This window comes from Mobula birostris, chromosome 10 (genome assembly GCF_030028105.1).
Source record: "Mobula birostris isolate sMobBir1 chromosome 10, sMobBir1.hap1, whole genome shotgun sequence".
In the NCBI taxonomy this organism is placed as follows: domain Eukaryota; kingdom Metazoa; phylum Chordata; class Chondrichthyes; order Myliobatiformes; family Myliobatidae; genus Mobula; species Mobula birostris.
Window position 1 is genome coordinate 148255111 of NC_092379.1, and position 25635 is coordinate 148280745.

At 42.0% G+C, this 25635-nt stretch overlaps 1 protein-coding gene across 6 annotated transcripts in view; it reads right to left on the minus strand.

Annotated features, from left to right (window-relative positions):
• The window catches only part of phf6 (PHD finger protein 6), an 86558-nt gene that overhangs the window by 44455 nt on the left and 16468 nt on the right, over positions 1-25635 (minus strand). For all 6 annotated transcript variants that reach the window (XR_011887601.1, XR_011887602.1, XM_072271107.1 and 3 more), the window contains exons 3-4: positions 10735-10896; positions 4340-4441 (exon numbers count right to left, since the gene is read on the minus strand). Coding sequence is in view for 4 of the 6 variants with exons in the window: in XM_072271107.1 (XP_072127208.1) it covers positions 4340-4441; positions 10735-10875 (243 nt within the window). In the remaining 2 variants the exon portion in view is untranslated. The remainder of the gene's footprint in view (positions 1-4339; positions 4442-10734; positions 10897-25635) is intronic.

Below are 25635 nucleotides of genomic sequence, written 5' to 3' on the forward strand. Positions count from 1 at the left end.
CTAGAAAATGGCTAAATCCAATACCACCTACATTAGAAGATTAGTACGAAATTATCTTGGAAATATTTAAAATGGAAAAGTTGACTTACTCCCTGAGAACTCAAAAAGAAAAATTTTATCAAATCTGGAATAAATGGATTGAATATATAACCCCAATGCGAGCAGACTTTAGATGACTCTCCTAATGATTTATATTGCTCTTCTCGTCAACACAGTAATATTGCTAACGTAAGCACCCCTAGTCTAAATGTTTGGTTTTTTTTGGGTTTTTTTTGGAAAATAGAGAATTAACACAAGTAAAGGGAAAGGGATAAAAAAATGAAAAAATTAAGTAAATAAGTACATAGGGATTGGATAATTATGTCTGTGGGCAGGAGCAAGCATGAACAAATTAGGATATAAACACCTATAATGGTTGGTATATAGGCTTGTATACAACATTTTGGACCAGTGGAAATGGTCCAGAAGGGTTGTGTGGAAACTATTATTACCATTTTTCTTAACAACTAATTTCATTACTTAGCCTAATAGGTTAGATTTACCACAGTACATAATTATCTATTTAAATGTTTATTTTCCTTTTATATCATCTCAATGTGTACTTAAGAATGTATAAATAATTGTAGTTTTATACATATAAAAAAATGGAAAAGGTTATATGTGTGTAAAAAGTACATGATATTTGTGAATTCCTTATCCAAATAAAAATAAAATTTAAAAAAAAAGGAACTAATGTTGTTATGATCACTGGAACCAAAGTGCTCCCCTACACACACTTCCGTCACCTGTCCTAACTCTTTTCCTAATAGGAGATCTAATATTGCATGTTCTCTAGTTGGTACCTCTATATATTGATTTAGAAAACTTTCCTGAACACATTTTACAAACTCTAACCCATCTGGACCTTTAACAGTATGGGAATCCCAATCAATTAAATTAAAATTAAAAATGAAAATTAAAATCCCCTATCACAACTTTGTTTGCTGCAGTTGTCTGCTATCTCCCTGCAGATTTGCTCCTCTAATTCTCGCTGACTATTGGGTGGTCTATAATACAACCCTATTAATGTGGTCATACCTTTCCTGTTTCTCAGCTCCACCCATATGGCCTTGGTAGACAAGCCCTCTAATCTGTCCTGCCTGAGCACCGCTGTAAAATTTTCCTTGACTAGCAATGCCAACACACACCCTTCATTCTTCTGCTTCTATCACGTCTGAAACATTGGAACCCTGGAACATTAAGCTGCCAGTCCTGCCCCTCTTGCAGCCAAGTTTCACTAATGGCTATAATGTCATAATTCCATGTGTTAATCCATGTCCTCAGCTCGTCAGCCTTCCCCACAATACTCCTTGCATTGAAACAGACGCACCTCAGAAGATTATTACCACCACACACAACCCTTCTATTTGTGATTTTGCATGAACTTTTAACATAATTTATTTTCACCCCCGCTCCACTATCTGCTCTGGCACTCTGGTTCCCATCCCCCTGCAAATCTAGTTTAAACCCTCCCCAAAAGCACTAACAAACCTCCCTGCAAGGATATTGGTCCCCTCATAGTTCAGGTGTAACCCATCTCTCTTGTACAGGTCCCACCTGCCCCAGAAGAGGTCCCAATGATCCTGAAATCTGAAACCCTGCCCCTGCACCAGTTCCTCAGCCACGTGTTCATTTGCCAGAGTATTCTATTCTTACTGTCACTGGCACGTGGCACAGGTAGCAATCCTGAGATTACCACCCTCAAGGTCCTGCTTCTTAACTTCCTACCAAGCTCTCTATACTCACTCTTCAGGACCTCCTCACTCTTTCTTCCTACGTCATTGGTACCAATGTGTACCATGACATCTGGCTGATCACCCTCCCACTTCAGAATGCTATGCATGTGATCAGAGATATCCCTGACCCTGGAGGCAACAAACCATCTGGGAGTCTCCGTCACGACCACAAAACCACCTTTCTGTACCTCTAACTATCGAGTCCCCTATCACTACCGCTCTCCTCTTCTTCCACCCTCCCTTCTGCACTGCAGAACCAGACTCAGTGCCAGAGATCTGGCCGCCGCAGCTGTCTCCCAAGGCTCCAGTGTGCTGTTTGCCTACAGCTCCTCTCTATCACTTCCTCACTTTCCCTGACCAGAAGAAGGTCATCGAGCTGCAGCTCGACACACCTGGCATAGATGTGGCCACCCGGGAGGTTGGGAGTCTCCCAGACATCCCACATCTGACACCCAGTACAGAACACTGGCCTCACAGACATATCTCCTATTCCTCACAAGTAATTTACCTCACTACGAACCATTATCGCCAAAGCCCGGGATGAACCAAAGCCCTCCTATTCTGTCACTCTCTACTCTGACGCCCACTCTATAAAGCTGTCTTCTTTTAATTCCTTCCCATCGGTCTAATTTGCTGATGTCCACGCACTTGCGCAGTCATGCCTTGATCTTTTGGTAAGAGCAGGGTCTGTCGGTACCCTGACTTTGTCTGTTTTTTTAAATAACCAGGACACCTCTGCAACCCACACTTCCAATCTCATCTCATTGATTGGAATACCTGACTCCAAATAGGTTTTGTAGAAGGTGTTACCCCAAGGGTTCATCTACTTCTCCCAAAGACATGTTAATATTTGATTATTTTTCTCAATAAATAATTGAACATATAATGTTTTTGTGTTATTTATTTAATTGGGATCTCTCTATCTAGTTTTAGGACTTTGGTGAAGATCTGATCACATTTTCAGTCATATTTATGCAGAGATACAGAAAACTCTATGGGGTGCACAAACTTTCCAGCACCACTGTATTTGAGACACAGTTGATATATTTTTGCATAGCACTGGGATTAAGGGGTATAGGGAAAAGGCAGTTAGATGGAGCTGACTCCATGGCCAGATCAGCAATGATCTTGTTGAATGGCATAGGGTCAACAGGCCAGATGGTTCTGCAGTTATATCACAGAAAACATCACTCAATGACGTAAGTGGTTCAATTAAATAACCTCTTCATCCATGTCAGAAAAGTAGGGATAACATAAAAGTTTATTTGGGAAAAGGCTATTAAGACCATCTCAAATATTTATCTTCTACACAACTGTAGCTTCTAATTCTGTTCTTATCCTGATCCCTGATGTGGGGTAGGGTTGCAAGCTGATGTGCCCCTGTTGGTAAATAGTATGGACAGAACAATCACTATTCTGTGTATCAAAGAATAAAGCAATATTTTAATAATACTTAGCAAATTGGGCATCATCTGTAGGGAAAAGCAGAGATAAACTGTCAAAATCTTGCTGATCTACAAGAGCTGAAGCGAACCAAAATAGCATGAATGTATTGGGATAATAAACAATCACATCAAGGAGTAGAACTGAAATGCAAGTTCTTCAGGATAGTGGGGGGAAAAAATTTAAAAAACAAATAGAATGCTATAAACACTTGGCAAGTCAGGCAGTAACTGTGGAATGAGGAAGAGTTAACTTTTCTGGTCTGAGGCTTGTTGTCAGATTCGCTTTGATGAAGGGTCTTGAACCTGAACTATTACCTCTTTCTTCAGATGCCTCCTGATTTGCTAATTGTTTACAATAATTTATGTTGTTTTTTATTCAGAATGGTACAATAGACAATAGGTGCAGGAGTAGGCCATTCGGCCCTTCGAGCCAGCACCACCATTCACTGTGATCATGGCTGATCATCCACAATCGGTATCCAGTTCCTGCCTTATCCCCATAACCTCTGATTCCGCTATCTTTAAGAGTTCTATCCATCTCTTTCTTGAAAGCATCCGGAGACTTGGCCTCCACAGCCTTCTGGGGCAGAGCATTCCATATATCCACCACTCTCTGGGTGAAAAAGTTTTTCCTCAACTCCGTTCTAAATGGCCTACCCCTTATTCTTGAACTGTGGCCTCTGGTTCTGGACTCACCCATCAGCGGGAACATGCTTCCTGCCTCCAGCATGTCCAATCCCTTAATAATCTTATATGTTTCAATAAGATCCCCTCTCAGCCTTCTAAATTCCAGAGTATGCAAGCCCAGTCGCTCCAATCTTTCGACATATGACAGTCCCGCCATCCCGGAAATTAACCTTGTGAACCTACGTTGCACTCCCTCAATAGCAAGAATGTCCTTCCTCAAATTTGGAGACCAAAACTGCACACAGTACTCCAGGTACAATTGACTACTTGACCATAAGGTGGTTTTCTCTATGGACAAGTAATTAGAAACTGGAACAGTGGAAATAGAAATGTTCAACAGGTAGCAATTGTACTGCTTGTTCACCTAATTCCCAGTTAACCCAATCAAATTTCTGGAGCGGTTGCATGCAAGACAATATTTATTACACATACCAGTTTATTGCCTCTTTTTATTTCCTTCTTGATATCATCAAGCAAGAAGCCTCCAAGAGTCTCATTCTCAGAATGTGTAGTCACCAGTGCAGATGAAAATAACTAAGAATAGAAAGAAAATACAGGATCAGCTTGCTGTACAACAATCTTCACACAAACGTGCTATCATTTTGCAGAATTACTTAAATTACGAAGTTTAACAGAAGCTACGCACATTTATTTGGCATCCAGACCATTGTGTGAGAAATCAAAGCAAGCAGAAGTAGGGAATGGAGCAGATAGAGTCAGCAATACAGCATGACAACAGGCCCTTCAGCCCAATTTGTCCATGGCAACCAAGATGGATATTTGGAACACATCTCTCCAACCTTCCCTACTTACATAACTGTCCAAGAGTCATTTAAATTCTGTTATTGTAAACAGGCCGACTAGAGGAGAGGCCATACTGGATCTGGTACTAAGGAATCTGATCAGGTGACAGATCTCTAGGTGGGTGAGCATTTGAAGAGTGACCACAACTTCCTGAGCTTTACCATTGCCTTGGACAGGGATAGCAGCAGATGTGCTTATCTAAGAGCCTCACAAATGTCCATAATGTACGTGCTTCTACCACCACTCCAGCAACATGTTCCATGAACCTACTTACTCACATTTCTGTCAAAAAAAAATCTACCTCTGACATCTTCCCTTATACTTTCCACCAAATACCTTACATAATGCCTCTTTGTATTAGCCACTTTCACCTGGGAAATAGTCTCTGGTCGTGCTGTCCGCTATTATCGGGGCTTTTTTATTTAAGGAGGGCTGATAAAGACAAGCCAAGGAAGTACAGGCTCATGAGCCTAATATCAGTAGTAGAAAAGTTATTGGAAGGGATTGTAACAAACAGGATTCATCTGTATATGGAAATCCAAGGACTAGGGATGGTTGGTATAGTTTTCTGTGTGGGAAATAATTTCACACAAATTTGACCGATTTTATTTTGAAGAGGAGATAGAAAGGACTGATGAAGGCAGAGCAATTGGTAACGCGTTCATAGACTTCAGCAAGGCCTTTGACAGGTCCTGCATGGTAGGCTGGTCCAGAACACTGGATTACATCGTATTCTGGATGAGAAAGCAAATTGGACACAGAAGTGACTTGGTGGTACAAGGTACAAACTAGCAGATTTACATTTCAGATTCAGACATCTGACCAATAATCAAATCAAATTCAGTCAGACGAGACAGCGTTCCTTTGGGTCCCAGGTGCATGCATAACAAACATTCAAAATAGCGAAAGAGAAACAGAGTCTGCAAATATTTGGGCATCATTATGCCAAAAGATTTGGCAAAATTATCAGAATGCAACTATCAGCCTATATATATAAAAAAATTAAGGAAGATATAACAAGATGGAGCCTAATTCCTTTTCTTGTTCTCAGTTGAAGGATTGAATCTATTAAAATGGATATACTGCCCAGACTACTATATCTCTTTCAGACCCTACCAATAGAGATTAACCAAAATCAATTCAATGAATGGAACAAGGTGCTATCAATATATATATATATGGCAAGGTAAAAGGCCTAGGGTTCGTCTCAAAACTTTGCAATTAGCCAAGGAAAAGGGGGGATGGGAGATTATTATTTTGCAGCACAGTTGAGAGCCGTGATATGCTGGTGCAACCCATCATATGACGCTCAATGGAAAAACATTGAGGAGAGGATACTTTCCATCCCCAAACAGGCAATTTTGGCTGATAACAACCTACAAAGTTACATAAATAATATTGACAACCCGTGGGTGAAATGGACTCTTAAAATATGGGAAACTATTATAAAAGAATATAAACTAGAGAGAGACATTGAAATTCTTAAATGGTGTGCATATGACTTGGATTTTACACCAAATAAACTGGATGCTAGATTTAAGGACTGGACACCTAAAGGAATAACAGCTATTTGCAATATAATGAAAGAAGGAATACTGTTCAGTTTTGAAACGCTCAAAGAGAAACACTTATTAGAAAAACAAGACTTTTACCGGTATTTACAGATGTGACAGTATGTTAATAGGATGTTTAAAAATGTAACCAAGGCAAGTACATGTCTGATAGAGCTATTTAGAAAAGCATATAATTCAGACAAGGGTAGTAGAATAATTTCAAGCCTGTATAAGAGCTTGTCAAATCTTCAAACACATTCGACTTCATACATTAAAACAAAATGAGAGCAGTAAAGAGGGATAATAATATCTGAGGAAGACTGGACAATAATATGGAGGTATCAATGGAAGTGTACCAGTTCACAGAAATGGGGGAGTTTGGGTGGAAAAACTTGATAAGATATTTTATTACACCCGCTCAGAAATCCCATTATGATAGTAACCCCCCTGCTTGCTGGAGAAATTGTGGAAATCAAAATGCAAACCATTATCATATTTTCTGGGAATGCCCTGTTATCAAAGACTATTGGAGTGAGATACATAATGCCCTACAAGACATCTTTAAATGTGTAATACCCTTAGAGAGTAATACCATATATTTTGGGTATATACCTCAAGAATGGTTGAGAAGAGATAAATATTTAATGGATATACTGCTGGTGGCTCGTAAAAAGACCCTTACTAGGAAATGGTTATCACAGGAGAGCCCAACTTTAAATGAACAATTTTATTCATACTGGAAAAAATGGTTTAACTACATATCACCTCATAGGCCTGATTTTATTCTCACAAGTCAATGAATATGATGTTAAAAAAAGATCTTCTTTCAATCGTTCTTTCTTTCCTCTCCTTTCTATAAGTGTATACCTCATAAATTTTATGTGGAAATTTGTGACAAATATGATATGATATATATGTACAGTATCTGAAATACATCTTATGGAAATGTTTGTTTGATGATGAAATTCAATAAAAAATAAATACCAAATAGCAAAAGAGAAAAACACACACACATCATTACGCAAGAAACCAATTATATGGTGCAAATCCTTGAGTGACATGCAAATTGATGGTACAGCTCCCGGCAATCCAGCCTGTCATTCCGCTGTTTGAACACTGGAGGACAGCACTGACGGGAGAGAGCAGCTCCCAACCGCACACAGACTCCACACTTCACCGATTCCACAGTAGTCTCACCTGGACTGCAGTAGCAGGCAAGTCCACTTGTGGCCTTATCACACTACAACTGAGGCCACGTTGCTGCCTTGTCACCTGCCTCACAACCAAACAAGGGAAACAGGCCTGCGGCATTTCACATTATCAATGTCCATCAGGGTCTTGTGATCCAACTCACGGTTACACTTCACGTTGCTTTCACACACCAACTCCAGTCTCTTCAATTAAGCAGTATCACGGTTTGCACCCAGGCTGGCTCCTCCGAGCCTTCTCCTGGCTGAGTGCTGGCTTGTCCTTCCCTCGGCCAGTAGCTCCTTCACAACCCCGGCCAGAGGCTCCGAACAAAGCACACATCTCTGATGTGGTAGGCTCACTGCACCCATTGTTCTTGGAGTACAGTATAGTCTTACAATCATAAAAAACACATTTTTAAAAAGAAAAATGCACCTTTGGTTGGCCCCCGAGAGGCTGCTGCGTTTGAATGTGTCACCATCTTACCGGATAGTGTGCTGCAAGGATTGGTGGTGGGTCCGATATTGCTCATCGTATATAATTATTGGGAAGAGACTCGAAGTTTCATCGTTAAGAAATTTGCAGTTGACACCAAACTGGTTGGTATAGTGGACAGTGACAAAGGTTGCCTAAGATTACAACAGGATCTCAATCAACTGGGAAACAAATGGAATTTAGATTAGATTATGAAGTCCTCTTTTATTGTCATTTAGTAATGCATGCATTTAACTCTATGCTGAATGCAAGCTTGCCTTCATTGGCAGAAGAAATGAGTACAAGAGTTGAGAAATCAAGTCACAGTGCTACAATTGTTAGTTAGGCCCCATCTGGAGGACTGTGTACAGTTCTGGTCGCTGTATTATAGGACAGATCTGATTAAGCTAGAGATAATGCAAAAAAGATTCACAGGAATGTTGTCTGGACTGGAGGACTTGAGGAGAGATTGGCTAGGATAGGACTCTTTTTTTCCCCCAAAGCAAAATTTGAGGGATGACTTTTCATAGGTTTATAGTATTAATAGAGGTACATAGTCACTGTTTTTAGCAAGGTAAGAGAGTCTTAAACTAAAATTCATATGTTTAAGGTTGGGGCCAGGTTTAGAGGTGATCTATCAGACAGATTTCTGGACAAAGAGTGGAGGCATATTCAACAAGCTGCTGGAGGATGTGGTAGAGGCAGGTACAATTATACAATGTAGATGAGTACATGGATAGGGCAGGTTTAGAGGGATTATAGACAAAACGTAGGCAAATGGGATGAGTACTATTCATCACAGCAGCACAGATGAATTGGGTGAAAGAGACAGTTTCCATGGTGCACAACTCTCAGACACTCCATCGTCCAGGAACATTCTTCCAAATGGAAGCTATGTTCCTAGCAGATCAGCAGATCATATCAAGCCTCCCATAATGTTAATGGTCAACTAACTACACACCCAAAACAGCTTTTATCACTGGAGTGCTCCAGTGCTGAACTCAAACTGTGAACAAATTTAAAAAGTTAAATTGACATTAACAATAACAAACATTAAAACATTTAAATAGATTTTATCTAACTGAATTATAAATGGTATATTTCACATTTTCACAATCTTTTCTAAGGGAGTGCATAGTTTGTACTACAATAGATTCATTAGCTTAGTCCCCACCCAAAAGCTTCGTAGATTTAAAGGAAGTTTTAAGGCTGAGATACGTTTCAGCATGGAAGGTGTTCTTCAAAGCAAACGAGGCAACAGAAGGAAGTACGCCAAGTGAGAGTCACTTGGAAAATCAGCAGTTTTAAATTTTTCAACATTAATATATCTAATGCATCTGCAGACTCTCTTGTGTTTAACATATCCAATGACTTATCCTGGGTCCAGAACAGATACAAACACTAAGATGGCACACCAACATCGTTACTTTCTTAAGGAGCTTTGAATAATAGTCATAGAATATGAGAAGACAGTAACAGGCCTTTTGCCCCATCTCATTCATGTCAAATTCGAAATCTACCTAGTTCTATCTGTACCCAGACCAAAGTCCTTCACACCCCTCCAAACCATGTACATATCCACATTTCTCAAAACTCATACTTCCACTGGCAGCTTGTTCCACACTATCACCCCGAGTAAAGATGATACTCATGTTCCCCTTAACAGTTCACATTTCACCCTTCACCCATGACCTCTAGTTCTAGTCTCATCCTACCTCAACGGAAAAAGCCTGGTTGCATTTACCCTATCTATACCCATCATAAATTTGTATACCTCTATCAATGGCAGGATACTTGGTAGTGTGGAGGAGCAGAGGGATCTGGGGGTACATGTCCACAGATCCCTGAAAGTTGCCTCACAGGTGGATAGGGTAGTTAAGAAAGCTTATGGGGTGTTAGCTTTCATAAGTTGAGGGATAGAGTTTAAGAGTCGCGATGTAATGATGCAGCTCTATAAAACTCTGGCTAGGCCACACTTGGGGGTACTGTGTCCAGTTCTGGTCGCCTCACTATAGGAAGGATGTGGAAGCACTGGAAAGGGTACAGTGCAGAGCAGATTTACCAGGATGCTGCCTGGTTTAGAGTAAGCATTATGAAAAAGCTCTCTTGTCAATCCTATCTACATGTGATGTTACTTGCAAGAAATTGTGGATCTGTACTGTGGATCAGATCCCTCTGTTCTAATGCACTCTCACTGACCTCCTGCTAACTGAATAAGTCCGACCCGGATTTGTTTCCCAAAATTCAACACCTCATACTTCTCTGCATTAAATTCCATTTACCACTTTTTAGGCCAGTTGTGCAGTTGATCGCAAAGCAGCAAGCTTTGATAGCCTTCCTCGCTGTCAACCATGTTCCCAATCATTGTGTCACCCACAAATCTGCTGATCCAGTTCACTACATTATTATCCAGACTGTTGATAACAATGACAAAAAACAACAGCCCAGCAATGACCACTGCAGCACACCACTAGTCACAGGCCTCCATTCAGAAAGGCAAACATCACTACGCACCCTGGCTTCTCCCATGAAGTCAAATGTCTAATCCAATTTACTAGCTTTCAAGGATCCAGTTGCAAGAGGAGGAGTTGAGTCCTGGTTTTAGAAGTTGTAATCTGTACGTAGGACATGCAGAACAAAGCCTTTCACTGTACATGATCATAAAACCATTTACCAAGTTAATCAGCACTATACAATTTGTGCTTAGGGTTGGGCAATTTCGGAAAACTCTGAATATAGAAAAAGCAACAATAAGCTCCCATACTACCAATTGGGATTGAGAAACTATTGTTGCGCATCTTCACTTACCATACATCTGTGATGTGCTGCCATCTTCTGGCTTTGAGCAACTAATAACTGGCCACAATGTTCCTCTTTATTCAGTTTACAGAAAGCACATTTTGGTTGTCTTGAACCCCTTCTCTTTCCCTTTGAATCAGTTGCCATCATTCCAACAGTCTCCAACTGAAACTTATCAAAATGGAAAGACTTAGTGAATTGTTGCAATTGATTGGGAAGGAGATTTGACATGTTTTCAATATTTTTAATCATTTATAATATCAGTCTTATCAGCAGCTAGTTTTGAATAGTCAATTAACAGGAAGAAATAGAGGAAAACTCTTTTCAAATGAGAGGAGGGATGATACAAGAGATCCTCTTGACAATATCCAGGGAGTCAGAATGATGTCACATGTAGTGAGAGATTCAGTTTTGACCAACAATGCCATCTGCGGAGTTTGCGTATTCTTCCTGCAAATACATCTTTCCCCACCTGTTCCGGTTCTCCCCACCCCCCACCCACCCAGTTCAAAAGATGTGTTGGTAGGTTAACTCAGCCCTGTAAATTACCCATAACACAAGTAGTTGGTCTGAGAATCAGGGGAAGGCCAGGCAGGCAGGTTGGACAAGAAGTGCGGAAGGGTATGCAAGTGACAATAGATTACAAGGAATATAAGTGAGGGCATGGGATGCAGGAGACTGCTGAGAACTGGCATAAACTCAGTGGTCTGAACATCCTCATGTGACAAGGAAATATAAAAACAAACAATTATGAAAACAACAATGGCCAGTGGTGTGCTGCAGGGATGGACGCCGAGTCCTTTATGGCTCATCATAAATATATAATTTTGAGAATGTTTTTGGTATGATTAGCAAATTTGCAGATGGCACATGAAATGTGGTATAATGGTCAGTTAAGATTACAACATCTAGATCAACTGGGAAAATGGGCAAGTCTCATGGATTTAACTCAGACATGGAAAAGTAATGCCTTTAGGGAAGTTAAAGCAGGCCAAAACATAAAAAGTAAAACGCTGTGCCCGGGGGGGGGGGGGGGTTCATTGAAAGCGAGAAAATGGGAGACATTGTGGTGAAGGTGTTCGCTATGGAAGCACTTGCTTTCATCAGCCAAGGTAACAAGTCTAAGTAGCTCCGTCTAGCGGAATTAGTCCTTACTCTTAATAATTTCTCCTTTGGCTCCTCCCACTTCCTCCAAACTAAAGGTGTAGCTATGGGCACCCATATGGGTCCTAGCTATGCCTGCCTTTTTGTTGGCTTTGTGGAACAATCTATGTTCCGTGCCTATTCTGGTATCTGTCCCCTGCTTTTCCTTCGCTACATCGACGACTGCATTGGCGCTGCTTCCTGCACACATGCAGAACTCGTTGACTTTATTAACTTTGCCTCCAACTTTCACCCTGCCCTCAAGTTTACCTGGTCCATTTCCGACACCTCCCTCCCCTTTCTAGATCTTTCTGTCTCTGTCTCTGGAGACAGCTTATCCACTGATGTCTACTATAAGCCTACTGACTCTCACAGCTATCTGGACTATTCCTCTTCTCACCCTGTCTCTTGCAAAAACGCCATCCCCTTCTCGCAATTCCTCCGTCTCCGCCGCATCTGCTCTCAGGATGAGGCTTTTCATTCTAGGACGAGGGAGATGTCTTCCTTTTTTAAAGAAAGGGGCTTCCTTTCCTCCACTATCAACTCTGCTCGTAAACGCATCTCCCCCATTTCAAGTACATCTGCTCTCACTCCATCCTCCCGCCACCCCACTAGGAATAGGGTTCCCCTGGTCCTCACCTACCACCCCACCAGCCTCTGGGTCCAACATATTATTCTCCGTAACTTCCGCCACCTCCAACGGGATCCCACCACTAAGCACATCTTTCCCTCCCCCCCTCTCTCTCTGCATTCCGCAGGGATCGCTCCCCACGCAACTCCCATGTCCATTCATCCCCCCCATCCCTCCCCACTGATCTCCCTCCTGGCACTTATCCGTGTAAGCGGAACAAGTGCTACACATGCCCTTACACTTCCTCCCTTACCACCATTCAGGGCCCCAAACAGTCCTTCCAGGTGAGGCAACACTTCACCTGTGAGTCGGCTGGGGTGATATACTGCGTCCGGTGCTCCCGATGTGGCCTTTTATATATTGGCGAGACCCGACGCAGACTGGGAGACCGCTTTGCTGAACATCTACGCTCTGTCCACCAGAGAAAGCAGGATCTCCCAGTGGCCACACATTTTAATTCCACATCCCATTTCCATTCTGACATGTCTATCCACGGCCTCCTCTACTGTAAAGATGAAGCCACACTCAGGTTGGAGGAACAACACCTTATATTCCGTCTGGGTAGCCACCAACCTGATGGCATGAACATCGACTTCTCTAGCTTCCGCTAATGCCCCACCTCCCCCTCGTACCCCATCTCTTACTTATTTTTATACACACATTCTTTCTCTCACTCTCCTTTTTCTCCCTCTGTCCCTCTGAATATACCCCTTGCCCATCCTCTGGGTCCCCCCCCCCTTGTCTTTCTTCCTGGACCTCCTGTCCCATAATCCTCTCGTATCCCTTTTGCCTATCACCTGTCCAGCTCTTAGCTCCATCCCTCCCCCTCCTGTCTTCTCCTATCATTTTGGATCTCCCCCTCCAACTTTCAAATTCCTTACTCACTCTTCCTTCAGTTAGTCCTGACGAAGGGTCTCGGCCTGAAATATCGACTGCACCTCTTCCTAGAGATGCTGCCTGGCCTGCTGCGTTCACCAGCAACTTTTACGTGTGTTGCTAGGAGTTGGGATGTCCTGTTACAGTACTACAAAGCACCCACTGGGCTGAACTCAATCGTGTAGTTCTGTTCGCTATGCTATTAGGAAGGATGCAATTAAATTGGAAAAGGTGCAGAAATTATTTGCTGGAATGGAGGGCTTTATGTACAAAGAGAGTTTTGATACCTTTGACTTTCCTAACTGGAGCACACTGAGTCTCTGAGATAGCCTTTGAAGCGGTTTATAAGATCATAATGGGCAATGGATAGTCCCAACCTCTTTTCCAGGATAGTGGAATCCACATCTAGAGGACATTTTTTTAAAGTGAAAGAGGAAAAATTTAAAAGGGATCTGAGGCAGGTGGGTATATGGAACGAGCTGTCCGAGGTGGGAAAGGCAGGTACAATTACAATTCGTTTCAAAGACATCTGGACAGCTACATGGACATAGGGATACAGCGGGAGGAGACATAGCAGCGCGCCACACGTACGCAGCCCTCCGGTGAAAATGATATCGTATCCGTTAAATAGGGGCCATGGACAATTCAGATTTGATGGAGACAGATGTGAAAGCACAGAGGAACATCTGGAGAAATTTCTGAAACGCCCATTCGCTGCTGTTACTACTGCGTGATCGAGAATCTTCCAGAGGGAAGGCCTCAAAATCCCCGGCTTTGCCTGCTGTTGGCAACCGAGATTGAGGTAGAATCATTCGGACAGAGATGGTGCTCGGTACTCGGTGTTGGAGAGCTGATCAGAGGCTCGAAGTTTTCAGGCGACTCAAGAGTCGGACTGTGGTCAGGTATGGCAGGGAGAGTTTTTCTTCCTTCTCCTGTCTGCGTGAGATGTGGGACATTTGAAAGACTTTGAACTTTTTACTGTGCTCATGGACTGTTCTTTATCAAGTTACGGTATTGTTGCACTCTTGTAACTATATGTTATAATTATGTGGTTTTGTTAGTTTTTTCAGTCTTGGTCTGTCCCGTGTTTTATGATATCACTCCGGAGGAAATACTGTATCATTTCTTAATGCATGCATTACTAAATGACAATAAAAGAGGACTGTGTGTCTTCATAATCTTAAAAAAAAATGCAAGCAATTAGAATGAGGAGGCATCTTGGTCAGCATGAAAGAGCTGGGCAGAGGGGCCTGTTCCATCCTGTATTAACTATGTACAGGGATGGCAGGACTTTCATATGATGAAAGACTGGATCGATTAGTCTTATACTCGTTGGAATTTAGAAGATTGAGGGGGGATCTGATTGAAACGTATAAAATCCTAAAGGGATTGGACAGGCTAGATGCAGGAAGATTGTTCCCGATGTTGGGGAAGTCCAGAACGAGGGGTCACAGTTTGAGGATAAAGGGGAAGCCTTTTAGGACCGAGATTAGGAAAAACTTCTTTACACAGAGAGTGGTGAATCTGTGGAATTCTCTGCCACAGGAAACAGTTGAGGCCAGTTCATTGGCTATATTTAAGAGGGAGTTAGATATGGCCCTTGTGGCTAGGGGGATCAGGGGGTATGGAGGGAAGGCTGGTGCAGGGTTCTGAGTTGGATGATCAGCCATGATCATAATAAATGGCAGTGCAGGCTTGAAGGGCCGAATGGCCTACTCCTGAACCTATTTTCTATGTTTAACTGGTCGTTGTAAATAGTCCTGTGATTGGGCTAGTTTTAAATTGGTGGATTGCTAGCCGGCGCGACTCGGTAAGCTGGAAGTGCCTGGTTCCACACTGTCTCTCGAAACAAAATAGAATAAATTAAAAATTAAGGATTATCAGCATCTTCAACTAAAATAATATGTGATTGCACTCTCCCTACTAATAAAATGGTGAGTTACAGAGCCTGTGCCAACCATGGTGCAACTATTACCATTAATAAGAACATACGAAATAGGAGGAGTCAGCCATCTAGCCTGTTGAGCCTGCGCACCATTCAATAAGATCATGGCTGATCTGGCCATGAACTCATCTCCACCTACCTGCCTTTCCTCTATAACCCTCAATTCCCCTACTATGCAAAAATCTATACAACCTTGCCTAAAATATATTTACTGAAGTAGCCTCCACTGCTAAGAGGATGCAGGGTGACTTGGATAGGTTAGGTGTATGGGCAAATTCATGGCAGATGCAATTTAATGTGGATAAATGTAAGGTTATCCACTTTGGTGGCAAGAACAGGAAAACAGATTATTATCTGAATGGTGGCCAATTAGAAAAAGGGGAGGTGCAACGAGACCTGGGTGTCACTGTACACCAGTCATTGAAAGTTGGCATGCAGGTACAGCAGGCAGTGAAAAAGGCGAATGGTATGCCGGCATTCATAGCAAGAGGATTCGAGTACAGGAGCAGGAAGGTTCTACTGCAGTTGTACAAGGCCTTGGTAAGACCACACCTAGAGCACTGTGTGCAGTTTTGGTCCTCTAATCTGAGGAAAGACATTCTTGCCATAGAGGGGTTACAAAGCAGGTTCACCAGATTGATTCCTGGGATGGCAGGACTTTCATATGATGAAAGACTGGATCGATTAGTCTTATACTCGTTGGAATTTAGAAGATTGAGGGGGGATCTGATTGAAACGTATAAAATGCTAAAGGGATTGGACAGGCTCGATGCAGGAAGATTGTTCCCGATGTTGGGGAAGTCCAGAACAAGGGGTCACAGTTTGAGGATAAAGGGGAGGCCTTTTAGGACCGAGATGAGAAAACACTTCTTCACACAGAGAGTGGTGAATCTGTGGAATTCTCTGCCACAGGAAACAGTTGAGGCTGGTTCATTGGCTATATCTAAGAGGGAGTTAGATAGGGCCCTTGTGGCTAAAGGGATCAGGGGGTATGGGGTTCTGAGTTGGATGATCAGCCATGATCGTAATGAAAGGTGGTGCAGGCTCAAAAGGCCGAAAGGCTTACTCCTGCACCTATTTTCTATGTTTTCATTGGGCAAAGAATTCCACAGATTCACCACCCTCTGGGAAAAGCAGTTCCTCCTCAACTCTGTCCTAAATCTACACCTCCGAACCTTGAGGTTATGTTCCCTAGTTCTAACCTCACCTATCAATGGAAACAATTTTCCTGTCTCTATCTTATCTATCCCTTTCATAATTTTTTATGATTCTATAAGATCACTTCTCATTCTTCTGAATTCCAGAGAGTATAGTCCTAGGCGACTCAATCTCTCCTCATCGTCTAACCTCCTCATCTCTGGAAACAACCTGGTGAACCTCCTCTGCACTGCCTCCAAAGCCAGTATATCCTACCTAACATCCCTACTCTTAATTTCAATCCCACCAGCAACGAAGGCCAACATTCCATTTGCTTTTTTGATAGCCCACTGCACCTACAAACCAACCTTTTGTTATTCATGCACAAGCACTTCCAAGTCCCACTGCACAGCAGCATGCTGCAATTTTTTACCATTTAAATAATAATCTGCTCTTCCAGTTTTCCTTCCAAAGTGGATGACCTCACATTTACCAACATTGTACTCCATCTGCCAGACCCCTGCCCACTCACATAACCTATCTATATCTCTCTGCAGACTCTCCGTATCTTCTGTACAATTTGCTTTTTGACTCAGTTTAGTATCATCAGCGAACTTCTATACACTACACTCGGTCCCCTCTTCCAGATCGTTAATGTATATCGTGGACAGTTGTGGGCCCAGCACTGACCCCTGCGGCACACTGCTCACCACTGATTGCCAACCAGAGTAACAGTCATGTATCCCAACTCTCTGCTTGCTATTAACCAATCCTATATCCATGCTAATACATGCCCCAACTCTATGTACCCATATCTAATGGATAGGTCTTTTACGTAGCACCTTATCGAACACCTTCCATTTCATTCTCTTCACATTCCGATCAATTCTATCCTGATCCTGCCACTCACCCACGTACCAGGAGCAATTTACAGTGTCTAATTAAGCTACCATCTTTGGGATGTCCTCATCGGGGGGGCAGGGGGGTGGGGAGCAATCAGAGGTGGAGAGGCTCAGCAACTTTAAATTCCTGTTATCCTTCCAGAGGACCTGTCCCGGTCCCAGCACACAAGTGCAATTATGAAGAAAGCATGAAAAAGCCTCTACTTCCTTCAGAGTTTGTGAAGATTTGGCATGACATCTATAACCGTCCAACTTCAACAGATGTGTGTTGAGAGCATATTGACTGGCTGCATCATAAATTGGTACGGAAACACCAATGCCCTTGAACAGAAAATCGTACAAAAAGAAATGGATACAGTCCAATCCATCATGGGTAAAGCCTCCCCACCACTGAGCATATCTGCATGGAATGTTCACAGGAAAGCAGCATCAATCACCAGGGACCCCCAACACCCAGGTCATGCTTTCTTCTCGCTGCTGCCATCTTCCTGAAGGTACAGAAGTCTCCAGACTCTCACCACCAGGTTTAGGAAACATCTGGGTCCTGAACCAGAGAGGATAATTTCACTTGCCCCATCGCTGAACTGTTCCCACAACCTATTTGTCATTTGTACACTGGTTACGCACCCTATTGAAGTCTTTCATTGATTCTATTATGGTAATTGGATTTATTGAGTATGCCCACAAGAAAGTGAACCTCAGGGTTGTGCACTTCAATAATAAATTTACTTTGGAGCATCTAGAGAAAAGCCTCATAGTCGTAGGGAGAAAGTGTAATCCAGACACCAGCAGATCTGAACCAACGAGTTTGCAGCTGTAAGAGTACCTCTACTAGCCCTGTGTTAAAAATTTACAATAAAGATCATAACTAAAAATGTTTAAAGCCAAAATATAATTTTAGTCTGATCAAGTAAAGTTAAAAGCATTTAAAAATTCCAAATATGGCAGCATTAACGTCAATTTGAATGCAGACGCATTTAAATGGAAATAAGGAAATGATAAAATTGTTCTTAGAATTCACATTTTAACAGCAGAATCAGTGCAGCAATTGAAGATGTTAATGTAAAACATCTTTCAGACAGTGAACCAGAAGTTGAGTGCAGATCTGATCTGCTGATGAAACCACATTAAATCTTATGCACATTTGCTAATTCTATTCCTATCATGACAAAGGGAAAAAAGATTTTTGGCAATTTGCATGCTTATCTAAATGAAATAAAGTTACTTAAATTGTTAATAGTGATTCTTGGTGCTTAAATACTATGTCACAAGAGATTCGGAAGATGCTGAATATCAGAGCCACACATACAATATGCTGGAGGATCTCAGTTGGTTAGTCAGTATCTATGGAAAGGAATAAAGAGTTAAAGCTTTAGGCTGAAACCATTCATCAGGTCTCCTTAAAAGATCCTTATTGAATAAGGATCTCTGCAGGGAAGGATCAGAACACCAATTGAATTGAATGAGATTTTATGACAAGACAATAAGACCAATTTCAAAGTCATTAAAGCAAATACAAATAATTTAAATTTAACTTTTAAAATTCCGTATTCAAATGATATACAGGTGTCCCCCACTTTTCGAACGTTCACTTTACGAAACCTCACTGCTACGAAAGACCTACATTAGTACCCTGTTTTCGCTTTCAGAAGGTGTTTTCACCGTTACGAAGAAAGGCAGCACGCGCCCCAAGCAGCCGCTCTGCCCCGGATTCGGAACGGCATTGCTTAAACACGTTGCATTCAGCAGCCGTTAGCAAGATGAGTTCTAAGGTGTCGGAAAAGCCTGAAAGAGTAAGGGTGTTACACTTAGCGTAAAACTAGACATAATTAAGCATTTCGATCGTGGTGAACGAAGCAAGGACGAAGTGAGTTTGGCTTGAAGAAGTTGATGAAGATGATGTTGAAGAGGTTTTGGCATCCCATGACCAAGAACTGATAGATGAAGAGCTGATGCAATTGGAAGAGGAAAGGATAACAATCGAAACCGAATGCAGAAAGTGAAGCAACTGCGTGAGACTTTCGCTGCAATGATAAAGTACGACTTTAATTTTGAAAGGGTACGTAGGTTTAGGGGATATTTGCAGGATGGTTTGAGTGTTTGCAAACAACTGTATGATAGAAAAATGCGTGAGGCTCAGCATTCAAGCAAGTCTTCCGCATCAGCCACAGCAGACGACGAACCTCGACCTTCGACATCGAAGCGGGCAGTCATAGAACATAAGCTGCCTGCCCTGATCGACGATGAGATGACACCCCCGTGTCCCACCACCCCAACACCCGGGACCCGGACAGATAATGTACCCATTCATGGAGAATGCAGCAGTAGCCGGGAGGCACACAGCACATCTTTAAGAAAAAAGCCAAAATAAACATGCTAATTAATTAGGTGCCACCTAGCACGTAATTGTCGGCCCAGATCAATGTCAATGCAATCGGCAAACACCTCTGATCTGCGCCGACATTTACGTGCCAGGCAGCACATCATTAATTAGCATGTTTATTTCGGCTTTTTTCTTAAAGGTGTGCTGTGTGCCTCCCGGCTACCCTGCGTGCTTCGCGGCAATGTATCAGTCGGTGGCCCAGAGGGTGGGGGCCACTGCACCACCCAGCCTGCGATGACTCAGTCTAATACACCATCATCAGTGTGCTCGATGTCTTCCCAATTCCGGTAAGTGATACTACACTGTACATACATTATTTCTACCTTATATAGGCTGTGTATTTTTATGAGTTTTTTGGCAGATTCATAGTTTAAAGGTTACTGGAGAGCACGTTTATGCCAACAGCGCTTGCGTGAGATTTTCGCTACAGAGATCTACGCAGGCAATCGTTGTAGAGAAGTATTTCTACTTTATATAGGCTGTGTATTTATCATATCATTCCTGCTTTTACTATATGTTACTGTTATTTTAGGTTTTATGTGTTATTTGGCATGATTTGGTAGGTTATTTTTGGGTCTGCGAACGCTTACAAAATTTTCCCATATAAATAAATAGTAATTGCTTCTTCGCTTTACGACATTCCGGCTTACGAACCGTTTCATAGGATCGCTCTACCTTCGGATGGCAGGGGAAATCTGTAGCCATTTAACTTCTAATAGTTTTGAGAATTATTTTCCAAAACATTGGAACTGTATAGCTTTGAAAATCACAAAAGAAGAAATTCACCCAGTAACTGCACTGTATCATTGATGTCACAACTGCTCCATCACAGCACCAGTAAGCCAAGTTCAATTCAGACTTCTGCAGCTGTAAGGAGTTCGAACCTGTAACTTTGTGCTTTTCACTGGGTGCTCTAGTTTCAAATATCTTAAAGACACGTTGGCTGGTTGCTAACTTGGTTACTATCGTCTAGCTGAGAACTGGAATTAGTGGGAAAGGGGACTGCTCCAAATGGGGATTTGTTCAGTGCAGACTCGGTGGTCTAAAAGGCTCATTTCCACACTGTATAATTGTGAATATTAAGATAGTATTGCTGAAGCTGGAGGCATGGTTTTGTTTTCTGTTTGCATTGTTGGATTTCTCTGCAATTGTGTGAATGGGACTTCTTCAGGTCAATACACATGACACAATGAGCTTATGTGATATCAAGCACCACTAAAAGCTCTTACCATGTAATTCAGAGTCAGCTTCGTTAGTACGCAAGCAGGTAGCTCACTGCTCTTCACAAACGTCAGCTGGGGAGCAAACCAACAGTGCCTAATTTATGGTTGGTATACAGACTGCCACGTGGGAAGAGAACGAAATATTAATATCTCATTTACACAGAATAAATCACCTACATTCAGTATTCACTGAACTAACATGATACTTTCACTACACTCAACAGCTTCTCGACTCCAATCACTCCATAGTGCCACCATCACTCCATATTTTACTGATCTCTTCACTGTTAAAATTTTGGGAAAGCAGGAGTAACAGAAGAAAAAATAACTTACAGAAACACTCAAATAACAGACATGCAGTGATCTGACTGTAAAGATGACAGATCGAGGAACCTGGAGCAAAAACTGCTGGAGGATCTCAGTGGATCAGATATATTTCCAGTGTGAAGTGTCACTTGATATTTCAGATTGAAACCCTTCACCTGGACTGAAACAGTAGAGGGAGATGGCCTGTATAGATTCTAGCAAAATAAAAATCGAAAAGGATGAGGAATCACAAGATCAAGGAGTAGGCCATTCGGCCCATCGAGTCTGCTCCGCAGCTCCCCCATGAGCTAAACTATTCACCCATCTAGTTCCAATTTCCGGCTTTTACCCCATATCCCTTGATACCCTAATTAGATACCTGTCAGTCTCCTCCTTAAACACCTTCAATGATCAGGCCTCCACAGCCATATGTGGCAATGAATTCCACAAATCCACGACCCTCTGGCTAAAAAAATTTCTCCTCATCTCTGTTTTAGCTGGGTACCCTCTAATCCTAAGACTATGGCCTCTTGTCCTGGACTCACCCAGCAAGGGAAACAACCTTTCCACATCTACTCTGTCCAACCCTTTCAACATTCGAAACGTTTCTATGAGATCCCCTCTCATTCTTCTATACTCTAATGAACACAGTCCAAGAGCTGACAAACGCTCCTCATATGTTAGCCCCTGCATTCCAGGAATCATCCTCGTAAATCTTCTCTGAACTCTCTCCAACATCAGTACATCCTTTCTAAGATAGGGGGCCCAAAATTGCACACAGTATTCCAAATGAGGTCTCACTAATGCCCCATACAGCCTCATCAACACCTCCTTACTCTTATACACTATTCCTCTTGAAATGAATACCAACATAGCATTCGCTTTCCTTACCGCCGATCCAACTTGGAGGTTAACCTTTAGGGTATCCTGCACAAGGACCCCCAAGTCCCTTTGCACTTCCAATTTTTGAATTTTCTCCCCATCTAAATAATAATCTGCCCGATTATTTCTTCTTCCAAAATGTACAACTGTACATTTGTCAACGTTGTATCTCATCTGCCATTTCTTTGCCCACTCTCCTAAACTAAGTCTCTCTGCAACCTTTCCGTTTCATCAACATTTCCTGCTCCTCCACCTATCTTGGTGTCACCCGCAAACTTAGCCACAAAACCATTTAATCCATAATCCAAATCATTGATATACATCGTAAAAAGAAGCGGCCCCAACACCGACCCCTGTGGAACACCACTTGTAACCGGCAACCAATCAGAATAGGATCCCTTTATTCCCACCTTTTGCTTTCTGCCTATCAGCCAATGCTCCACCCATTTCAATATCATTCCTATAATTCCATGGGCTCTCATTTTATTAAGCAGCCTTATATGCGGCACCTTATCAAAGGCCTTTTGAAAATCCAAATACACAACATCCACAGCCTCTCCCTTGTCAATCTTATTTGAGATTATCTCAAAAAATTCCAGTAGATTGGTGAGGTAGGATCTTCCCTTCATGAAACTATGCTGGCTTTGGCCTATCTTGTCATGCACCTCGAGGTATTTCATAACCTCATCCTTGAGGACTGACTCCAATATCTTTCCAACTATCGAAATCACACTAATAGGTCTGTAATTTTCTTTTTGCTGCCTCCTTCCTTTCTTAAATAGCGGAACTACATGTGCGACCTTCCAGTCCTCCGGAACCATGCCAGAGTCTGTTGATTCCTGGAAGATCATTTCCAATGCTTCCACAATCTCCAAAGCCACCTCTTTCAGAACCCTTGGGTGCACCTCATCCGGGCCCGGAGACTTATCTATTCTTAGTCCACTTAGCTTCCCAAGCACTTTCTCTCTAGTAATCTTGACTGTACCTAATTCTATTCCCTGATACCTCTGGCTATCAGGTATATTGCTCATGTCTTCCACTGTGAAGAATGATGCAAAATACTCATTCAGTTCCTCCGCCATCTCTTTGTTATCCATTATAATTTCTCCAGCATCATTTTCAATCGGTCCCGTATCTACCCTTGTCACTCTTTTACTCTTCATATATTTAAAAAAACTCTTAGTATCCTTTTTTATGTTAATCGCCAACTTCCTTTCATAATTCATCTTTTCTTTCCTAATGACTTTCTTAGTTTCCTTCCTTAGTTTTCAAAAGTCTTCCAGTCCTCATTTTTCCCACTAATTTTTGCTTCTTTGTACGCCGTTCCTTTTGCTTCATTAGCCACATTTGTGCCATTTTTCCATTCATGATTTTCTTTTTTCTTGGAATATATTTTTCCTGCATTTTCCTTATTTCTTATAGGAATTTCATCCAATTCTGCTCTGCCGTCCCTCCATTTAGCTTACTTTTTGAATCAACTTGGAATACAAGACTAAAAGGTGTTATAATTGAATGCATAAAGTATACAAAACAAGGTTAATGATCCTGTATCGCAGTTAAGAGATTGGCAGGTAGTGGTGGCTAGATTATAGTTCAGAGCTAACATCCAGAGCTACACATTGTATCAAAAGGATGGGCGAGTAAGCAGAGGCTCTGTACATAAAAAAAAAAGTGAAATCAACTCCTTAAAAAGAGGTGATATTCGATTGGAAAATGTGGAATCCATGCCGGAAGAGTTAAAAAAAACTGCAAGGGTAAATAGTCACTGATGGAAATTACGGTGACGGAAAAAATATTCAACCACCACCTCCCCCACCCCATCCCCCCCCGGAAGTTTTCATGTTTTGCTATTTTACAACATCGAATCACAGTGGATGCAAGTAATTTGGCTTTTTTGACAATGATCAACATGAAAAGATAATGTCAAAGTGAAAACAAATTTCTACAAATTGGTCTAAATTTATTACAATTATTATACACAAAATAATTGTTTGCATAATTACTCACCCCTTCAATTAGGTATTTAGTAGATGCACCATTGTCTGCAATTACAGCCTGAGTCTGTGTGGATAGGTCTCTGAAGTTCTGAATAGAGAACTGAGAGAGCTAGGCAGAAAGCTGTGAAGCAGGACCTCCAGGGTAGTAATTTCTGGACTGCTACTTGCACCATGTGCCATTGAGGATAGACACCAGATGACATGACAGATAAATGTGTGGCTGAGAAATTGGTGTAGGGGGCAGAGCTTCAGATTCTTCGATCATTGGGATCCCTTCTGAGGGAGGTATGAGCTGCACAAAAGGGACGGGGGGGCACCAATATTTTAATGGGCAAGTTTGTTAAGAGCTGTTGGGGAGGGTTTAAACTAATTTGGCAGAGGCATGGGAACCAGAGTGAAGGGACTCAGGATAGGATGGATCGTTTAAAAAAAGATAGCTTGCAGTGAGACTGTGAGGAAGGGCAGGCAGATGTCAGGGTACAAGGCAAAATTCAAGCCAGCAGGGTGAGTATCAGCACAATAGGGATAAAGAATCAAAAAGGGTAGTAAAATCTCATCTAAGAAATAAGATGGATGATCTTGTTGCACTTTTACAGATTGTTGGTATGACATTGTGGGCATCACTGAATCATGGCTGAAGGACGGTTGTACTTGCATTCTGAATGTCCAAGGTTACACACTGTATCGGAGGGTTAGGAAGGTAGGCAGAGGGGGTAGCGTGGCTCTGCTGGAAAAGAATAGCATCAAATCAGTAGAAAGATGTGACATAGGGTTGGAAGATCCTTGTGGGTTGAGTTAAGAAACTGCAGGGGCAAAAGGACCCTGATGGCAGTTGCATATAGGCCTCCAAGAAGTAGCTGCGATGTGGTCTGCAGATTACAAAGGGAAATAGAAAAGGCGTGTCAAAAGGACAATGTGATGATAGTCATGGAGATTTGAACATGCAGGTAGACTGGAAAAATCAGGTTGGTAATGGATCTCAAGAGAGTGAGTTTGTTGAATGCCTATGAGATGGATTTTTGAAGCAGTATGTCAATGAACCTTCTAGGGGATCAGCTATACTGGATTGTGTGTTATACTGCAGGCAATTAGGGAGTTTAAGGTAAAGGAACCCTGAGGAGACAGTGATCACAATATGACTGAGTTCAACTTGAAATTTGATAGGAAGAAAGTAAAGTCTGGCATAGCAATATTTCAGTGGAGTAAAGAAAGCAACGGTGGTATGAGAGAGGATTTGGCCAAAGTAAGCTGGAAGATGATGCTGGGATGGATGACATCAGAGCACAAATGGCCCGAGTTTCTTAGAAAGTTGAGGAAGGGGCAGGATAGATGTATTCCAAAAACAAAGAAATACTCAAATGGCAAAATAGTACAACTGTGGCTGACAAGGGAAGTCAAAGCTAATGTAAAAGTAAAAAAGAGGGCACACGACAAAGCAAAAACTAGTCGGAAGACTGGATTGGAAAGTTTTTAAAACCCTACAGA